The sequence below is a fragment of the Microtus oregoni genome, unplaced genomic scaffold (assembly GCF_018167655.1).
Source record: "Microtus oregoni isolate MIOR12 unplaced genomic scaffold, Mior012 000013F_ref0000133, whole genome shotgun sequence".
Classification (NCBI taxonomy): Eukaryota; Metazoa; Chordata; class Mammalia; order Rodentia; family Cricetidae; genus Microtus; species Microtus oregoni.
This window is the reverse complement of record NW_024543072.1, coordinates 32,383,724-32,401,645: the sequence shown is the minus strand read 5'-3', so window position 1 is coordinate 32,401,645 and position 17,922 is coordinate 32,383,724. Positions and strand designations below refer to the sequence as shown.

Genomic DNA, 17,922 nt, shown 5'->3' with positions numbered 1-17,922 from the left:
CAAAGGATGTGGGATTACAATCTTGTTTTGAAAAATGAAGGACATATTTTCATGTAGAAAAGAGAAAAGAAATTTTTCCCAAACAGATTAATCTGTACAATGATGTGGAGTGAAATCCACATGAACTTGCCTGGAGTATAGGAGTTTGCTTCAGAGAAAAGTGCCTGGGAATGGGACTGAAGAAGGAGGTGACGGGCCGCTCCTGACAGCTATCCTCTCCTGTAGCTGAAGAGATCTAACCATGACAGTGGTGTGGAGGGGGTGGACCAGAAAGAAGGTCAACAGATGACAAGGATATGAGAAGAAAGGATATTAGCTTGTTGAGATGCGAAACTGGAGACAGCTGAACTTAAACACTGGCGGTTCACCTGGGAAGGATGAAACAGGTTTCAGGAACATCCAGAGGGGAACATCAGGAGGCATTAGAAGCACAACCTACTCTAGGAGATGGAAGAACATAATAGGACCTCTAGATTTTTCCTTGTATATTATGAGGGTAAGTAATAAGCATATAAGAAACCTTAGTCTATTTCAATAAAATTAGGCCATTTTTTTCCAACGAGAAAATGATGTGTCTTATGATGTCATTTTGGTATAAATGTGAGGTGTGACTCGAGAGAAGACAGTGCTCAGGAGCTTATTCCCACCTGAATTTTATTTTTTTTAATTATCTCAGTTGCGTCTGCACAGTTCCCTCTCTTATACTTTTAGCTTTTGATAACTTGTTATTCCAATGGTTGTCAGTAGCCTCTATGGTTAAGAATAACTGCATCAAGTGATTTTGTTGTTGTTCTGAGGTAGCAGTGGAAGTCTTGAAGCATAACAGTGTCCACCCCATTTCAGCTCCTGGGAAGCTTGTGGACATTTTTTTCTGGCATTTTTCTCTGAGTAGAATAAACAGACTTTCAGCTAGGTTATTCTGACAAGAAAGTAAGCTATTTCTCAGTGAATCAATTTCATTGTGATGCCTCTGGAATAGTCTGCTGGTATCTCTTCTGGGATGGTAGTTTCATAAGTGCCCCAGTCTCTCATCTCAGTTTTCCCATTCCCATTCCATGGTCTTTCTGAGTTTTATAGTCAGCAGAGCAAAACGGCAGAGGTGAAGTCTTAGGAACACTTCGTAATAGTTGGTGGAATGAGACAAAGATCCTGCTGGCACTCCTAGAATCCCGACAGTGAGGAAGCCACTTAGGGAAAGAATGGTCTAAAAGCCAGGTAAAGTGACAAGGACGCTTGCTACTTAGATCTCTGTACAGCATGGACTCACTCTTGCTAGTTAAATCTCTATACAGCATGGACTCATGTTTGCTACTGAAATCCCCTTAATAAGAACAGCACAGCAAGTACGTTTTTCTGCATACTGAAAGTTAAAGTAGTTCATTGATAGTTCTGCCATGTATTCCACTTTATTCTTCATTTTTCCTTTAAATAATCACAATTTAAATGGAAACAAATTTTGTTTTCTAATCAGTTGAAACACAAAACATTCTGACATATTTTTAAACTTCTGTGCTTTAAATTTAAGCTTTTGAATCTTGACACAAGTTGACTCAATGAATTAGAAGGAAAAATTATTAAGTGGAAAATATAATCAGTGCACAATTAATATTTATCGATTCCTGTAAGTATAACCAACCTTTGTGGAACCAGTTAGGATTAGCTTGGCTGCAAAAGCCTCTTAAGTTTTAAGTATGGGCTCAAAGCTGTTTTAAGGGAAGCTCTCCTTGTGATTCAAGATGGTTTGTACAAGTTAATACACACCCATTTTCTAGCTCTTCTGCTTGTAACGCTTGTCCAAACATTTCTGTGACTACAGTCGTGTTAAATGAGACTGGCATATGCTACTCTCTAAAGGCTTTGTAATGATCTACAAGGGAGGAGGAGGAGGACATGTTTTCCCAATTCACTCATTCACTTGCGTTTACCATGGTAAATATATCTAAAGTATGCTAAACCCGTAGCCAGAAATGCCAGGGCAATTGGTGCCATCTTTATCCAAGAGAGCCCTGAGGTGGAGTGATTGTTCTCACTAGTAATTCGGGTCTTCAGGGGTTTCATGATCCGCTCTCTCTGAGTCAGGATGGCTCTCCGGGCCCCATCCCATTTCCCTGGACCCCGCAGACGGTACTGGTATGGGGTGCAGGGCCCAAAGAAAACTTCCATGGCCAGCTTTGGATCTGAGAGAAACAGGAGCAGCAGGTTGGGCTTCACCCCAACCAGAGTGGCAATTTCATCCATGTACTCAACGTGGTCCACTTGGATTGTGTGTCGGGCTGTCTTCACATACCTAAAGCAGAGACAGAATATGGAAGGAAAACTCAGCTTCCAGGACTGGGCAGGAGCTTTAACTATTTCTACCTTAGAGGTAAAGAAGATGAGAGCGAGCTTCCTTGAGAAACCCAGCACCACTCAGCTGCTGAATGGAACACAGAATCCATGCTTTAGCCCTCAATGTACAGTAACTGTTTTTTTTTATATCAGGATGTTTTTCTACAGACCATGTTCACAGTGGTCTTTAAAATGCCTTTCTTAGAAGTGATTTTTTCTTTGTATTTATTTTCTTAGTGTGTGCTGGTGTGTGCATGTGTGTGGGTGGGTGTGTAAGTGCTGTAGTAGTGTGTATGTGCGGAGGCCAGAGAAAGGCTTGAAGAACTTTTTAAAAAAGATTTTGATGTAGCTAAATACTTAGCTGTGTGATATGCAGATGGGATGGAGAACTTAACTTCCAGTCCCTCCCTGGATTCACTGTCAAGGTTACAGCCTTGTGATGATACACAAAATAATAGAAATGGGTTAATTCAAGATGCAAGAGCTAGTTAAAATATGCCTAAGTCACTGGTCAGGCAGTGTTGTAATTAATATAGTTTCTGTGTGTTTATTTGGGTATGGGAGATCCGGGAACAAGTGAGCAGTCTCTGTTTACAACTAAAGATGGAGACAGAAGTGGCAGATGTAACTGCAGACTTAGTAAGATATGCAGGGGATAAGTATACACTCATTCACCATAGAACTGAGCCAGAGGACTAAGATGTGCACTTGGTTTTATGCTGTGTGATTGCAAGGTGTAGGGAATGGAGAAGGGTGAGACAGACATGGAGAACTGAGTTAGAATTTCACGCTAAGAAGCCCATCATCCCTTTGAGGTTTCCAAACACTTCTTACTGCATTTTTATTTACCGTTTTTTCATAGCCCTTTTTCTTTGGGCAATGTCTGACTTCATGGTCTTCATGGAGGGCAGTTTGTTCAGCCCTGGAAGTGAAAAACCCATCAGGATTAGCAAAGATAAAAAAGGCATGTGAAACTTAAATGCTCAACATCCTCAGTTGTTGATCCTTAGTTATCTCAAATCATAGGGACTTTGAGATTCCATCTTACACCTAGAATAATGACTAAGATCAAAAAGCCAAGTGACAGCTCATGCTGGCAGGAGTGTGGAATCAGAACACTCATCCACTGCTGGTGGGAGTGCAAAGTTGTGCAGGCACCATGGATGTCAGTGGGAAACATCTACCTCAAATTCTAGTTGTACCACTCTCGGCATATATCCAAAGGATACTTCATCCTACCACAGAGACACTTGTTCATCCATGTTCATTGCTGCCCTATTCATAATAGTCATGAACTGGAAACAATCTAGATGTCCCTCAAAAACAGAAGAAGGGGTAAAAAATAATGTAGTAAATTTATACACTGAAATCATGGAATTTGCAGGCAAATGGATGAAACTAGAAAAAAATTCATCCTGGGTGAGTTAACCCAGACCCAGAAAGACAAATATGTATTCAATGTGGGTATTAGTTGTTAAGCTAATGATAAGCTACAATCCCTAGAACTTCAGATGTCAGGTATAGAGAAAGGAACTGAGGGGACAGATAGTGATGGATGCATGAGGGCATGGCTGGAATGGGAGAGGGAGGAAAGACAAGGGAGGGGATATGGTGAGAGATAACTAAAATTAAGAACCATTTGAGGGGTTTTATGAAAACCTAATATAGTAGAATCTTCCTAAAATATAGACATATATGAAGAAAATATAAATAAAATTCCCAAATAATGTGGGAGACAGATCCCCAACTGTCTACTTCTTGTTACCAAATGAAGCTTCAAGTACCAGGATTGCATTGTTTCTATTGCGGTGTTGGCTAAGGGACTCCCATGGCAATTCCCAAATAATCCAGGCTTTATCCAAGACTCTTGGTTGCTCTCCACACCCTGATGGCAAGGCCCCATTATTGAAGGCAACACCCACATAACTCATTGAGCACAGAGACATCAAGCTGGTGCCTACTTAGAGCTTTCACCGCTATGTGCTAGTGTTCATACAGAAAGGTACTCTGCATGATACCAAAGGAGAAACGAGCGCCAACCCAGCCACACACTCTTTAATCTGCAATGGAGTCCTACCTGCAAGATATGCTAGTGCAATGGAGGCATAAAAATTGTGAGAGTAACCAACCAATGTCTGACTTGACTTAAGGCCCGCCCCATGAGATGGAAGCCATACCCAACACTGCTCAAGCGACCAACAACCTGAAGTTAAATAGCCTGGGACCTAGAGTGAAACCAAATACTACTCTTCTAAAACAAACAAACCAACAAACCAATAAAAACAGCAATAACATGATTCCTAGTGACGTTCTATTGTAATCATAGATTATGGTCATTCTTAGCCATCATCAGAGAATCTTCCTCCTGCAGAAGTTGGGAAGAATTACAGAGAGCATTGGGAGATCTTGGAACACCTAGCCTCAAAAGGGATGTTTTCATCAAATACCCTCCTCCAGTCCCTAGGTCTCAGAGAACCCCATGGAATAGGAGGCAGAAAGAATGTAATCACCTTAGGGGATGGAGGGCATCAGGAAAACAAGACCCTTTACATCAACAAGATAAACACACATAGAACTCTCAGAGACTGAGATGCATGTACAGGGCCTGCACAGGTCTTTTTCACAAGACGGGGCCCTGGAGCTGAAAGGAGAAGTAGACACATGCCCTCATCCCTAACTCAGAAGTAATTTCCAATTGATAACTATTTTCAAATGAAAATTTAGTTCCCTCCAAGGAAATCTTACTGAGAAAACAAACTACTCTTAAGAGTAGGCCGCATGCCCAACAGTAGATGGCCAATAGACAACAAACTGGATCACATCTTTGGAGGTTTCTTGTCTCATAATGTTGAGACAAGGGCTTTCTCCTTTTCTAAATTATCTTTTTATTTATAAATTTATTTATTTATTTTTCCTTCTCTCTTTTTGCCATACAGGTCCTTTGCATACACACACACACACACACACACACACACACACACACACAGAGAGAGAGAGAGAGAGAGAGAGAGAGAGAGAGAGAGAGAGAGAGAGAGATGCATGCATGGGCATGTGTGTATGGATTCTAGTTTAGTGACTTTATGGGATTCCTTAGTGAGTGAACAAATGGGTCTCTGTTTCTTGTGCCTTCTCTTGGGCTTTTTCTCTTTGCTTGTTTTGTTCAATTCTGATGTGTTAGTTTTTATTATAATCATATTTCCTTAGAAGCCTGTTTGTTTTCTAAGAAGAGACAGAAGGGGATGGATCTTGATGGGAGGGGTGGAAAGGAACTTGGAGGAGGTAGAGGGAAAAATCACAATCAGGATATATTATGTGAGAAAAGAATCTATTGTCAATAAAAGGAAAACAACAACAACAAAAAGGAAGGGCATGTTTAACTGGAAACTAGTGTGAAGAGAAATGAGGGTTCACTTTAAGCAAACTGCCAGGCCCCCTCTCAGCCTTTGTTCACAGACCTTTGAACACCCGCACAGCCCAGCGAGACTGGAGCTCTGCAATTGGTAGGATGATGCCCAAGGGCTGGATGAGCCCAATGACAGCCAGCGTCGGCTTTTCCAGGTCTGGAGGGAACATCAGCTTATACAGGGACACTTCGTTGTCAGTAACTGCAATCAGATCCTCAAGGAATGGGAAAGAAAAGCTGTATCCTGTGGCAAAGATGACAACATCAATATTCTTCTCCACCGTGCCATCGTCAAAGATGGCGTCTGTTTCCGTGAACTCTTTTACGTTGGGCTTCACTTGAATTCTTCCAGAGATGATGTGATTGGGAAGGTCATCACTGACAGTGGGGTGCTGACTCAGTGGTCTGTACAGAAAAATGAAAATTTAAACAAATCTAAGAAAGAGAAAGCAATGTGTGAAAGAAGGATTTGAAGCTAGCAACTTCCCTTGTCAGGTCTCCCTCAAAACACAGGAGTGTGTGTGCCTGTGCGAGTGTGTGTGTGTGCGCGAGTGTATGTGTGTGTGTGCATGTGCGAGTGTGTGTGTGTGTGTGTGTGTGTGTGTGTGTGTGTGCAGGTATGTACTCATGCACAAACATGCAGAAGTCAAGGGAGGATATAAGGCATCCAACTTTATCATACTAGGTCTTAGTTCCCTTGGGATAAGGTCTCTCATGAGCCTAAAGTTTGAGGTTTTGGCTAAGCTGCCTGGCCATTGAGTTCCCTGAACTTACTTGCTCCACCTTCCAAATGTGGCCATGACTGACTTTTAAATTTTAATTTCACGTGGGTTCTGGGCTTTAAAACTCAGGTCCTGCCCCTACTTAGCTCATATGAATTCCCTCATCACTCCTGAGTTTATGAAGGCAAAGCAGAACATTCAGGGATGTTTCCCTTACGCTTGTGTCCCTTCACCAGCATGTAGACCACCCAGCCCCAGAAAGAATGAGTTGTAGCTTGCTTGCTTTGTTCGATCGATCCATCCATCTATCCACCCATCCATCCTTCTTTCTTTCCTTCCTTTTCTTCTATTTCTTCCTTCCCTCCTTTCTTTCTGGTTCCTTTTTTTTTTCATTTCTTGTCTATCTACCTTTATACACATTTAATTTTACATCAGTATTTATATGTTTCCCATCCCCTTCCCCCCTTCTTCTATTCTGAGGTACCTGCTCTGATGCTTTCTATTGTGGACTCGAACTCACATGACTTTCTTTTCTGCTTATGGGATTTAGAAGCCTGGGGCTGAGATATTTTCTAGCAGAATCTGTAAATGCTATTCCACTATACTCTCCAATGTTGTACATATGCAGATCAATAAAAGGCAGATTGTGTTATCTTTCTGCTACAATTTACCTAAGGGTTTTATCTGGCAGAGGCTAGGACTGGAGACACTCGAAACTTCTCCAATAAGTAATAGGGTGGAATTCTAAAGTAAGAAGTACAGAAACAGGCTCATATGTTCAAAGAATGTACTAGAGGAAGTCACCGGAGGCTGCAGTGTGCCCTGGTGGAGCAGGATAAGGGATGCCATACCTAGGTGTGCCCCAGCGAGCAGGCCAGGCTATGGGGTTTGTAGACGGGTTTAAGAGTTTGACTTAAGTTAACCTTAAGGCTGAGGTTAGTTTCTGCTGGTGTTTTAGGAAAAGACATAGAGACCTTCTTAAATGCCTGTGGTTTTTTTTTTTTTTTTCAAGGCCCATTCTCAAGCTAACTTGCAAGAGACAAAGAATGTGGCTAATTAGTACAGTTCAGCCAGGACAGAGGAAAAGATGTGACCGAGGGGCTTACCTGAGGAGTTTCTCTGTGTGCGTGTGGTGCCAGTACTGTATCCTGGAACCCAGCACCCCCCTTTCAACCTGAAAAGTCATTTCTTCTCCTCCTTCTTTGAGTTCTGCATCTCCTCTCCATTCTTGTCTCTCATCTTTCTAGTAAACATTTTTCCTGCTATCTATCTGCTTTGGCTTTTAATTGGGAAATGACGTTTTTAATGACTAAAGGATTCCCTGAGCCTTGGCTTTGTTAAAGATTGCTTCAAATTTTCATGCAAGCTGACTTCTCTTCTCCATTCAATTTCCCTGGCACCTTGCCTCAATTTCTGGATTCTTCTTCAGTCTGGATTCTGGTTATTGATATATGAGAGGAGCTTTCCCTTTGACACTTCCTACAAGCTGCCTTGGCTCCTAAAGGCTCCTCTGGGTGCTTCCTCTGCAGAAGGGACAAGGTCAGTGGGCCAATTCTGTGAGCTAAGACAAGGACACCAGCAGACATCCCATCCCTGCCAAGTTATCCAGAGAAAGCCTTTCTGTGTCCTCCTTGGGCATGATTGCCTCAGGAGGGACTCATCTTATTCCTCTTCCCCACTTCGTCAGTGTTAGGGTACCACGTCAGGAAGGATTGATGCTGCCTTTAACCAGCACCACACACCAAGCTCTCCCCAGGGTGCACTAGAGTGTCACCTTTGGGATTCCTAAAATTGATCTTCATGTACTTATCTGACCTATGGAGAAGAAAGACTGACATACTGTGTAAAGCCTTAATGGATCCTTTTGCCTCCTAGCTCCGGACATTTACAAAGATAGTATTATCAGATGCCCTCTAATCCTTACTCTTAGTATATACCCAAAGAGATGAAATCAGTGCCCTCAAAACATATCTACACTCCATGCTCATTGTAGTCTCATTCACACTAACCAAAAAGTCAAAACAGAACCCAAGTGTAGATTCATCAGGGTAAGTAACTGTGATATACATCTCTCTGGCTGTCTCGTTCTCTCTTTTTATATGATCTATGACTGTGGTATAGATGTACAATGGGATTCTATTCAACCTTGAAATTGGTGGTAGAGCACTTGCCTAGTAGGCATAGGAAACCAAGTTTAAAAGGCTGACATCAAACAGTACATGAGTAGCACAAATTGGTCTTGACAATTTAAAAATAACATAACACTAGATGTGTATTGGATATGCATATCTGGTATGAATTTGGGAGGGTGAATATGATCAAAATATGTTATACAAAATTCTTAAAAATAAATAAAGAAGGAAAAGGAAAACATTGCCAGTTGCCACAGCATAATGAACCTGAAAAATAGTGTGCTGTGTGAAATACAGCAGATACTGAAAAGAGTATTATATTATATTATATTATATTGCTTACATGTAGAAGGTAGAAAAGTCAGATGAGTAGTATACAGTGGCTGATGACAGGCTTTAGGGCGGAGGAGAACTTAGAGAGATGTGGGTCAGAGGATAGAAAGTCACAGATGTACAGAATGAACAAGTTAAGGTTCAAACTCACAGCATAGGGACTATAACCAACAATAAATACTATTGCACTATGGATTTAGGTGCTTTTGCCAAACTAGGTCTACGTGAGATCCTGAATGTTTTGATTTGCCTCACTATAGTAACAGTCTCACTGTACGTGTAGAGCAGAGGGAGTTAGAGACATTAGAATTATGCAATCGTCTTAAAAAATGGACACAATCCATTTTCCATGCTCCAGACATACGTGCCTTGGCTTCTGCCTCTTTGTGGTCCTCTCCCTGATGTCGTCACAGTGCTGGTTCTCTTCTGTTCCTCACTTTGCACCCAGACCTTCCTAGCTCAGAGATGTTTTGCTTGAGAACCCTCCTACTTACAGCCTTCTTTGCTGGATGATTTCTCGTGGTGGCTCCTTCTCACTCTTTAAGTCTTAGCCTAAACATCACTCCTAAAAATTGCTTCCTTGATCATTCTGTTAGTTTATCCATCCATTCTACCCTAGACAGTCTGTCATATTCATTATTCATGTCCTTTATAATTCTCCTGACACTATAGTTTAAAAAATGTTCTCATCTTCCTCCATAGAACACAATGTTTTCATTCACAGCATAATGGAAGATTGTTAATATTTTTTGAGTGAACATAACATACATGTCACATTCTTTTGTACCATCTGCTGAAACATTTAAGGTAGTGAGGGGGCAGGATAGCTAAGTCCATAAGTGCTAGCTGTGCAAGAACAAGAACCTGAGTTTGAGCACCAGCGTCTGCATAACAACCTGGTCATTGCAGTGTACAACTGTCATCTCAGCAATGGGAAGGAGGAGACAAGAAGGTTCTGTGACATGCTGTCTAGCTAATCTAGCTCAATGGATGAGCAAAGTACACACTGAGAGCTTTTCTCAAAAAATAAGATGGAGAGCAATTTCACTGAATATCTAGCATCAAGCCATGACCTCCATATCCAGTCATACTCACATACACGTACAACATACACCACACACACACACACACACACACACACTAACCCTTGAAGACCTTAAATAGTCGTATAAGAAATATAGCATTTGTTGACTTATCTGTTTACCTTTGCTAGAACAATATATCATTTATTAAAAAAATATAACATTTATTGACTTAGATCAGGTCTGGAGAGCCACTGTCACCAAGTCACACCTAGTGAGTACCTTCTTGCTGTTGGGGACACTGCACAGTCTGAAGTGGCATAGGGCACCACACAGGAAGACAGAGCCAAACCTCTAACTTAGTTTATCTTCCTCTTGTAAAAGTCCTAAGCCCTCCTGGGGCCTCATCCTCATGACACCATCTACTCTCAATCACCCGTGATGGCACCACCGTGACATATCATTAATATATGAACTTGAGGATAAGTATCCCATGAGTGAACTCTGGGGCACCTAACTTGTTTGAGTAATATTTCTTCGTTTTATGTCTTTTATTTTAACTCCACTTACTCTTAATCCCTCTCCATCTTTTGCTTATTAACTGGAGGCTACTGATGATTTCTGAACTGAGACACTGCCGCGGGATAAGAGCTGAATTACAGGGGTGATCCTGTAGAGGGAGGACACCGTAGACAGCTCCCCCTGTGGCTTCCCTGACACGTCTACCCCAACCTCAACAAAATTCACAATGTCTCTGACATTCATCTCACACTGCTTTGCTCAAACCTGTGTTTGAGTCTTCTCCCATCTCCACGGTTGATGTCTATGGAGAGTAAGAGCACTGTATTTGCCTTTTGCCCGAAGTTTTGGTGTCTAGCAATCAAGTGTCACTTGATTGATGAACGGCTGAGGATATACAAGCGGTGCCAAGAAGTACATGTGCACTTGCCTTCAGTAATGTACATTGTACAAATCTAAGTGGTTTACAGTCCTAAGGGCATGAGATCAACAGGAGTCAAAAGCTCAATTGTCTTCAAAGCACAAACCTACATATGATTACCCACATCAAGCCCCCTGTTTGTCACCTGTGCTGTGGCTGCAGACCGTAGTGTGCATGGTTGAACCTTGAGTTCAGTATCTTCTCGAGGTATTTGTTTACTGCTGCTGTGGTTAATATTTTCTGAAGGAAGCTATGGAACCGAGTGAAAAATGAACTGTCCATGGGATATCCATTATTCCAAACGCGGTGTAAAATCCACGATCCTCGCCTGGTACTGAGGAATACCTGTGGAAGGGTAATTACAGCAGAAGAGAAGAGAGGAATGCTTGCCTGTTGTCATCACCCTGGTGGAGAGTGTGGACCACAGGAGAATAGGTGGACAAGCATTGAGCCGTGGCCACCGTGCGGTGCTTTGCCAGAACTTTTACTAAACCCAGAAAAGGGCTGTCTATATGACACCAAATTTACTCATGAAAACTAAATGCAGTTCGCTCATCTACCTGTCTCTGAAATACCATGCTAAAAAGTTTTCCTGGATATTGACCTAACTGTACTTCATATGTTAATAAGGGTTTGAATTCGTAAGTCAATTGCCATATTGCTGTCACAGTCTGTATTGTTTGCATTAAAATAAATCTGTTTAAAATATTTGGTGAGCATAAACCAGACCCAGAAGACAAATAGCACATATTCTCCCTCATAGGAAGACCCTACCAAGAAGAATCAAATCAGTCATCTAATCCATTCTAGTGGTCCCCTAGGGTGCCTGGGAGTTGTTTGCATGTCATTCCCATTGGTAGTTTAGGGGATTATTTTGCTTTCATTTTCTACTTAGCATGATTTTAAACATCTTGAAGTGGGTCCATGGATTTCTCTACATTTTTTTTTTCTGGCCCTTCTTAAACCAAACTTACAGTATTTAGGGTGATACCTACAAATGCACAGCATTCCTCTGGCGATGTTAACAATCACCAACAAACCTGTTTTGCCACTCGACTAAGTTCCACGGCAATATCCACCCCGGAGTTCCCAATGCCAACCACGATGATTCTCTTTCCTGTGTAGTCCTCGGGAGTTTTGTATTCCCGACTGTGGAAATAACAGCCTTCAAACTTCTCAATGCCTGTGGTTGAAGAAGATAATTTGTCATTATAAGGAGGACTTTTACATATTGACACATATAAGAAAGTTACATTCTGAACAACCTGAAAGAGGAAGAAATGAAATCTGGGCCAGGCAGCTGAAGATCACACATAGTCCCCAAATGCTATTCATATTTAAGGAAGCTCATGGGATGTGTAATCTGCAGATTATTTCATACCTGGAAATGCTTTCCTGAATATATTGCATATAATGCTTAAAAAAAAACAGGGGCTTTCATTTTGTAAATACTTGTGTTAGTGTGCAAAATGATTATACACCAGTTACACCTAATTCACTCAGAGTTTTGAACAACCATTTTAAACAATCTTTTTTACTGTGTCTCCATTTTCCACAGTGGTTTCCTGGGCACCATACAAAGGAATTGAAACTTAAAGTATTTTCTAATTGATTCCTGGTGGTAATTTGATGGAAAGAGAGAGCAAGCAAGTCAAAAGTCAGAGGAGGGGTTTAGTCAGGTGAGACAGTGGAGCTAAAACACGCCGGCTTGAGATGGATACCATCTTACCATATAGAACTACAAGGGAGCAGCAAGCTGTCCGTTTGGTTTTATGGGTCAATGAGAAGCTAAGACCTGGAAGAGGGAAATTTTATTCCCCCACACATACATGTAGACTACAGTTGAGTAAGAAACGCCGAGAGTCAGAGAGATAGTCTTCTCCAGGGAAAATACCCTTTGATTGTTTATCCAATACCAAGTGGCCAGCCCTTAAATCATATATATTGTATATATCGTGGTTGGAGTAAAGAAAGGAAGGGAGGGGGAATGAGTAATTATATTTTACCAATAAAATAAAAATTAAAAATGAACTCATGATAAATAAATGCACCGAAGCTTCTTCCCCATATGCTAAGATTTCCAAGTGTGTGGACTTGCCAGCTGCTTGCTAGTCACTTGTCCCTCATTTTTATTAATTGCACTTTCTCTGGAATAGACCGAGATCAAATATGTTGACAAAACAACGACTATTTGAATGTGGGCTGATTTCTGTTAGTCAGTAGAAGCTGGATGTAATGATAATAAGGGGGAGAGCATGGGTCATTGTGTTTGCCTGTTCTTGTATTTCAATGGATTACATTGTCCTGTTAACAGAGAAGGAACACTTTGCTACTGAGGGACACCAGGGATAATTCACTGAAACTTAATAACATTTATGCTCATTCATGAAACTTAGCAGCATTTATGCCCATTCATGAAACTTAGTAGCATTTATGCCCACTCATGAAACTTAATAACATTTATGCCCACTCATGAGACTTAATAATACTTACACGCATTCTTGAAACTTAGTAACATTTATGCCCATTCATGAAACTTAGTAGCATTTATGCCCACTCATGAAATTTAGTAACGTTTTTGCCCACTCATTTCTGCCTGTAAATTATTTGGAAAATGCCTTTCTAGCAGGTTCTCCAGGACACACCTGGGAAGGATGTGAGTGGCAGGTGGGGGTCTGTGTGATGGCCACTACAGACCAGAACCCCATCAAAGACCAGGCTCTCCTGTTTGCCATTCGTCTCCACGACCACATCCCACTGTCCACTGACTCCAAAGTCTGGTCGCCTCCTCACATGCCTCACTTGGGTCTGAGAAGGGAACACAGAAGGAAACGCAGGTGACTCAGCTGACAGTTCTTGCCGAGCCCTCCTCTCCGAGTCCCACAAACCCCGATGGGACACTTAGCTAAGACATTCACGACAATATAGTTCCTGTTCCTTCCACAGGAGCTTCAGTGTGGGGTGGATTTTCAACATATTGGGGAAATTCTGTTACAGACATACTCTTTTATAGAAACAGAAACAGTTGAGGCTTTATGAAATAATGGAGTGGCTGGAGCCACAGCATTCATATCTTCCTAGGGAGGATACGCATAGAGATATTTCTTCACATTTTTCATTCCTTGGGATGGGCGTATCCCTTTACCTCTGGCCGGCATTGTGAAGTTCAGGGAATTAAAAATTTCATCACGAGATGAAAATGGGTTTGTGTGTTTAGGTTTTAGTGCTGATCAAAGGTAGAAGGTAGGAAATAAAATATTCTTTACATGAGCCTGCTTCTTGTTTTGTAAGCAACATGATTTGGCTCAATCTCTACTAGCATTATTCTAAGTCCTCCAACATTGGAACTGATAAGGAGGGCTTGCCACCACAATGCACGACCAGACCAAGTTCTGATGAGCAAAGTCTTCCAGCCTCACATTCAACTGAAACTGTCAAAAGACTTCAACCTGTGATAGTTTCCTGCCATGGATGCTCACTGATGACCGGTTCTTCATGTGTGGGAACCAGGAGGTACTTTTGTGCATGCACAGGTGAGGGTATTTGCTCACATGCATGCGCACATACACAGGACGCAACACTGCACCTTAAATCGGATGTAAGGCAGAAGGCTGAAGTGCTTGGCGTACTTTCTGAAGTAGTCCATGAGTCTGCAGTTGTGCATGTAGTTGGGAAAATGCTCAGGAACGGGGAAGTCACTGAAACACATCATTTCCTTTGAAGTGTTGATGGTCACGGATTTGTAGATACTCGGCATTTTCTCTGACGGATTTTTCTACAAGAGAAAACCCCTCACTGCAACAAACTTCATAATTACAAGGTAATAAAACATTTTTAAGTGATGTCAGGTATTTTTAAAAAGTGGAACATTGCTTTTTCTATATTGTCAAACATTTACTGATGTTTTCACCCAAGATCCTGTGTTTCCTAGAGAAAGAATCATATCAGACCAACCACAAATCCTGTGTATGACTTCTCAATCAGAATAATGGATGTCAGAAAAGAGAATATCATTTTTCAAATGGCAAATCAAAAATTATTTCTAATCCCAATAAAAATTCCCTTAAGTATGAAAGTAAAATACAATTTAAGACAAACAAAAGCTGGGGGACTAGCAGCCATAAATGCTACACAAAATGGGAAGGGCCAATGCACTCCCAGACGCTACCCATGTCTACAGTCTCCACACTCCAGTTCTAGCTGGGGCTCAGGCAGTTCCATGTACCAGCTCTAACCAAAAGATAGTAATAGTAATACCAATACCATGCCCTGTACAGTAAATATTCTTCTTCTTTAGAAACAAGATTTTCTATACTAATGAAAGGAGCTATCAATTAAAATATATAATAGTCATGAACTTATAAGCACATATAGTTATCATTCATATATATGATAAAACTGCTAAGAGAAATGTAATAGACACTAACATGTATGATACACTATATCATATTTTAAATAGTACAACTTGCTGTCCTCTCATGAATCTTGATACAGTTTGATATAATATCATGTCTGCCTTATCCCTGAGAACCTTTGAAATTAGATATACTTTTTAAGCCTTTCCAATTCTCTAGTCTCAACATAGCAGGATGGTCCTTCTACAACGTAAGAATGTTTCTCTTTCATCTCAGTTTCGGTCAAAATCTTCACTACAGTCTATACCCACTGACAAAATCCAGTTTTATGCATCTCTCAGAAGCATAGTCTAGCTCCCCCCCCCCCCCCCGCGCCTTGGGCACTAAGCCAGCTGCACCAGCTTGCTGGTTCTTCCTGCCAAGTGAGCCATGCTCCTACCTCACAGTTCTGCACCCCAAGTTCCCTCTAAACCCCTTTTCAGATGCTCCCCAGCCTTGCTTTTTATTTAACTCATTGTTCCCAAACCACTTTATCTTGAGGTTATCTATGGCCTCTTACTTAAGTTATATTCCCAAGTCTCAGATCCTGCTGTACTTTTGCAACATGCTTGCTTACCGCTACTATCTACACTATTTTATTTTCCTTTATCTTGTATTAATTAGAGTTTAAGCTCCCCGATGTTGAGAATTTTGTACTCATATTTGTTAGTATATTCTGTCACTTGTAAAAGTGCCTTGTGAAAGTAAATATTCAAAAATGTTCATTGAATGAATGAACTCTTAAAAAAGAAATAACATAGATATTGTTATTTATAAATCGAGTGTCAATCCCTGGAAAAATCCCACAGGTTGCAGAGGGGTACATGAATCATATCAACAATATGTCAGAAGGTATTTAGGGTGAGCAAGGCTGCTCCTTGGATACTTCTTTGTTCAGGGGCACGGAAGGAAGATCCCTGTGAGATTGCCATGCTAACTACTTTGCCAGGGCAACCACTGTCCACAGGAATGAAGTCTCACAATTAAATGGTTGCTATATTCCCCCAGTGGGGATGAAAACCAACAGCAATACAAGAAATTTATTTCGTCAACGAAGACCCTCTAAGAGCCATCCATGACTGGTGAACAAAACAGTTCTGTAAGATCTCCAAAACTGGAAAGCATTGATGGCAAGTCTTGAGTTTCATGGGCACATCCAATAAATGAGAGAAGCACCAAAAGAAGATGCTCACTTAGAAACTTGAACCTATTCAACATTTAGCACCCTTGAAAACAGTGCGTCCCTTGCTATTTAGAACTCAGAGAAAAATAGTCATTGCCCCGTAAAACACACACACACACACACACACACATGCACATACATACACATATATACACACACATACATAGAGAGAAAGAGAGAGAGAGACACACAGACAGAGACAGATCTACACACACTGATCTGTATCCCTCTACTGTGGTGTTCTGGAATATTTAAGAAAGAGTATCATGCAGGTATTACCACAAGACAGAATATAAAATTACATAATTACATAGTAGAAGGTCATCAATGAACCACCAACCACCAGTCTGTCCTACCTCTCAAATCTACAGCACCCTTAGCTTTGAATAAGAACAGCACGTCTAAACAGTTAAAAACAATCTATAGCCACCATCCCTTTACTAGTATCAGTGAGGGTCACACGGAATTTCAGCTGCTTTGAATACAATCTTCCAAATTTTATTCCTCATCTGAAGTTGACAGATTTCCTCAATAATTGACGTAAGCACAAATATTAGAGTCACCAAATGACTGATTATATGACATCCTGTATGTTTCATTTAATGAAACTCTCCAGATTGTTACAGCTATATTAGTGAAACCATATTTAAAGTCAAATAAAATGCAAATGTACTTGAAATTTCCACAGGCCTCCGATGTCATCACTTCTTTCAAAGCAGGTTGGCTCCAGATCTTCATCCAAACAACACTTGATGGCTCCCAGGCCACTGATGCCAGCTCCAATTACAGCTATCCGTTTCTTGGCCATGGTGCTACCACTGACAAAGAAGCATTGAGAACTTTCACCATCATCCAAATAAATTGAAACAAAAGCACTTTATCACAAAGACCTGTAGTTTACTGCCCTAATTTTTATTGTTCTTATAATTAATATATTGAATATCTGCCACAAATAACAATAAGCAAACCTATGGCATAAACATGCACACAAACCTGCTTGTTCTGCCTGCTAAGTTCTCCTTAGAGTGAGCCAGAGAAACACAGGTGTATCAATCCCTGGAAAAATCCCACAGGTTGCAGAGGAGTACATGAATCATATCGACAACAGGTAAGAAGGTATTTGGGGTGAGCTCTTTAGTAAGTGCAATGACACCATGTGGGCTATGAACAGGCAGAGCAGGGGAGGCCTGTGGAGGACTTAAGAGATGCAAAGTTAAGAATGAATGCCCAGGAGTTAGCTAGGTGTGAAGCTAGGAGGGTGTGTGTTGGGGAGAGAGCATGTTGGTGTGTTGATGTTGTATGGTGTGGTGGTGGTGGTGGTGGTGTGTGTGTGTGTGTGTGTGTGTGTGTGTGTGTGTGTGAAAATTGCAGAGTAAAGACAACCTAAATGAAGGCAGATGCAAAAGAAAGCATCACGGGTGTGTAGAGCTGGAAGCTCTCTGGTTATAGTTCAAGAAGACAGGGA

At 41.2% G+C, this 17,922-nt stretch overlaps 1 protein-coding gene across 1 annotated transcript; it reads right to left on the bottom strand.

Moving 5' to 3' along the window:
• Nucleotides 1-1,911: 1,911 nt before the first annotated feature.
• LOC121454978 (flavin-containing monooxygenase 5-like) lies at nucleotides 1,912-17,265 on the bottom strand. Its single transcript, XM_041662444.1, has 8 exons — nucleotides 17,131-17,265; nucleotides 14,467-14,655; nucleotides 13,526-13,688; nucleotides 11,921-12,063; nucleotides 11,026-11,225; nucleotides 5,784-6,136; nucleotides 3,178-3,250; nucleotides 1,912-2,287 (listed from the first exon to the last, which is right to left on the bottom strand). The coding sequence occupies exons 1-8, from the start codon at nucleotides 17,263-17,265 to the stop codon at nucleotides 1,912-1,914; spliced, it is 1,632 nt and encodes a 543-aa protein (XP_041518378.1).
• Between the last annotated feature and the right edge of the window lie 657 nt (nucleotides 17,266-17,922).

What these genes read in the sequence shown, in the direction of transcription:
- LOC121454978 (XM_041662444.1), bottom strand. Translation starts at nt 17,265, where the DNA reads ATGGCCAAGAAACGGATAGCTGTAATTGGAGCTGGCATCAGTGGCCTG. An exon ending in TTAGTCGAGTGGCAAAACAG is followed by an intron (nt 11,226 to 11,920) that starts GTTTGTTGGTGA and finishes ACCCTTCCACAG; the next exon opens with GTATTCCTCAGTACCAGGCG. An exon ending in GGCTGTGCGGGTGTTCAAAG is followed by an intron (nt 3,251 to 5,783) that starts GTCTGTGAACAA and finishes TTTCACTTCCAG; the next exon opens with GGCTGAACAAACTGCCCTCC.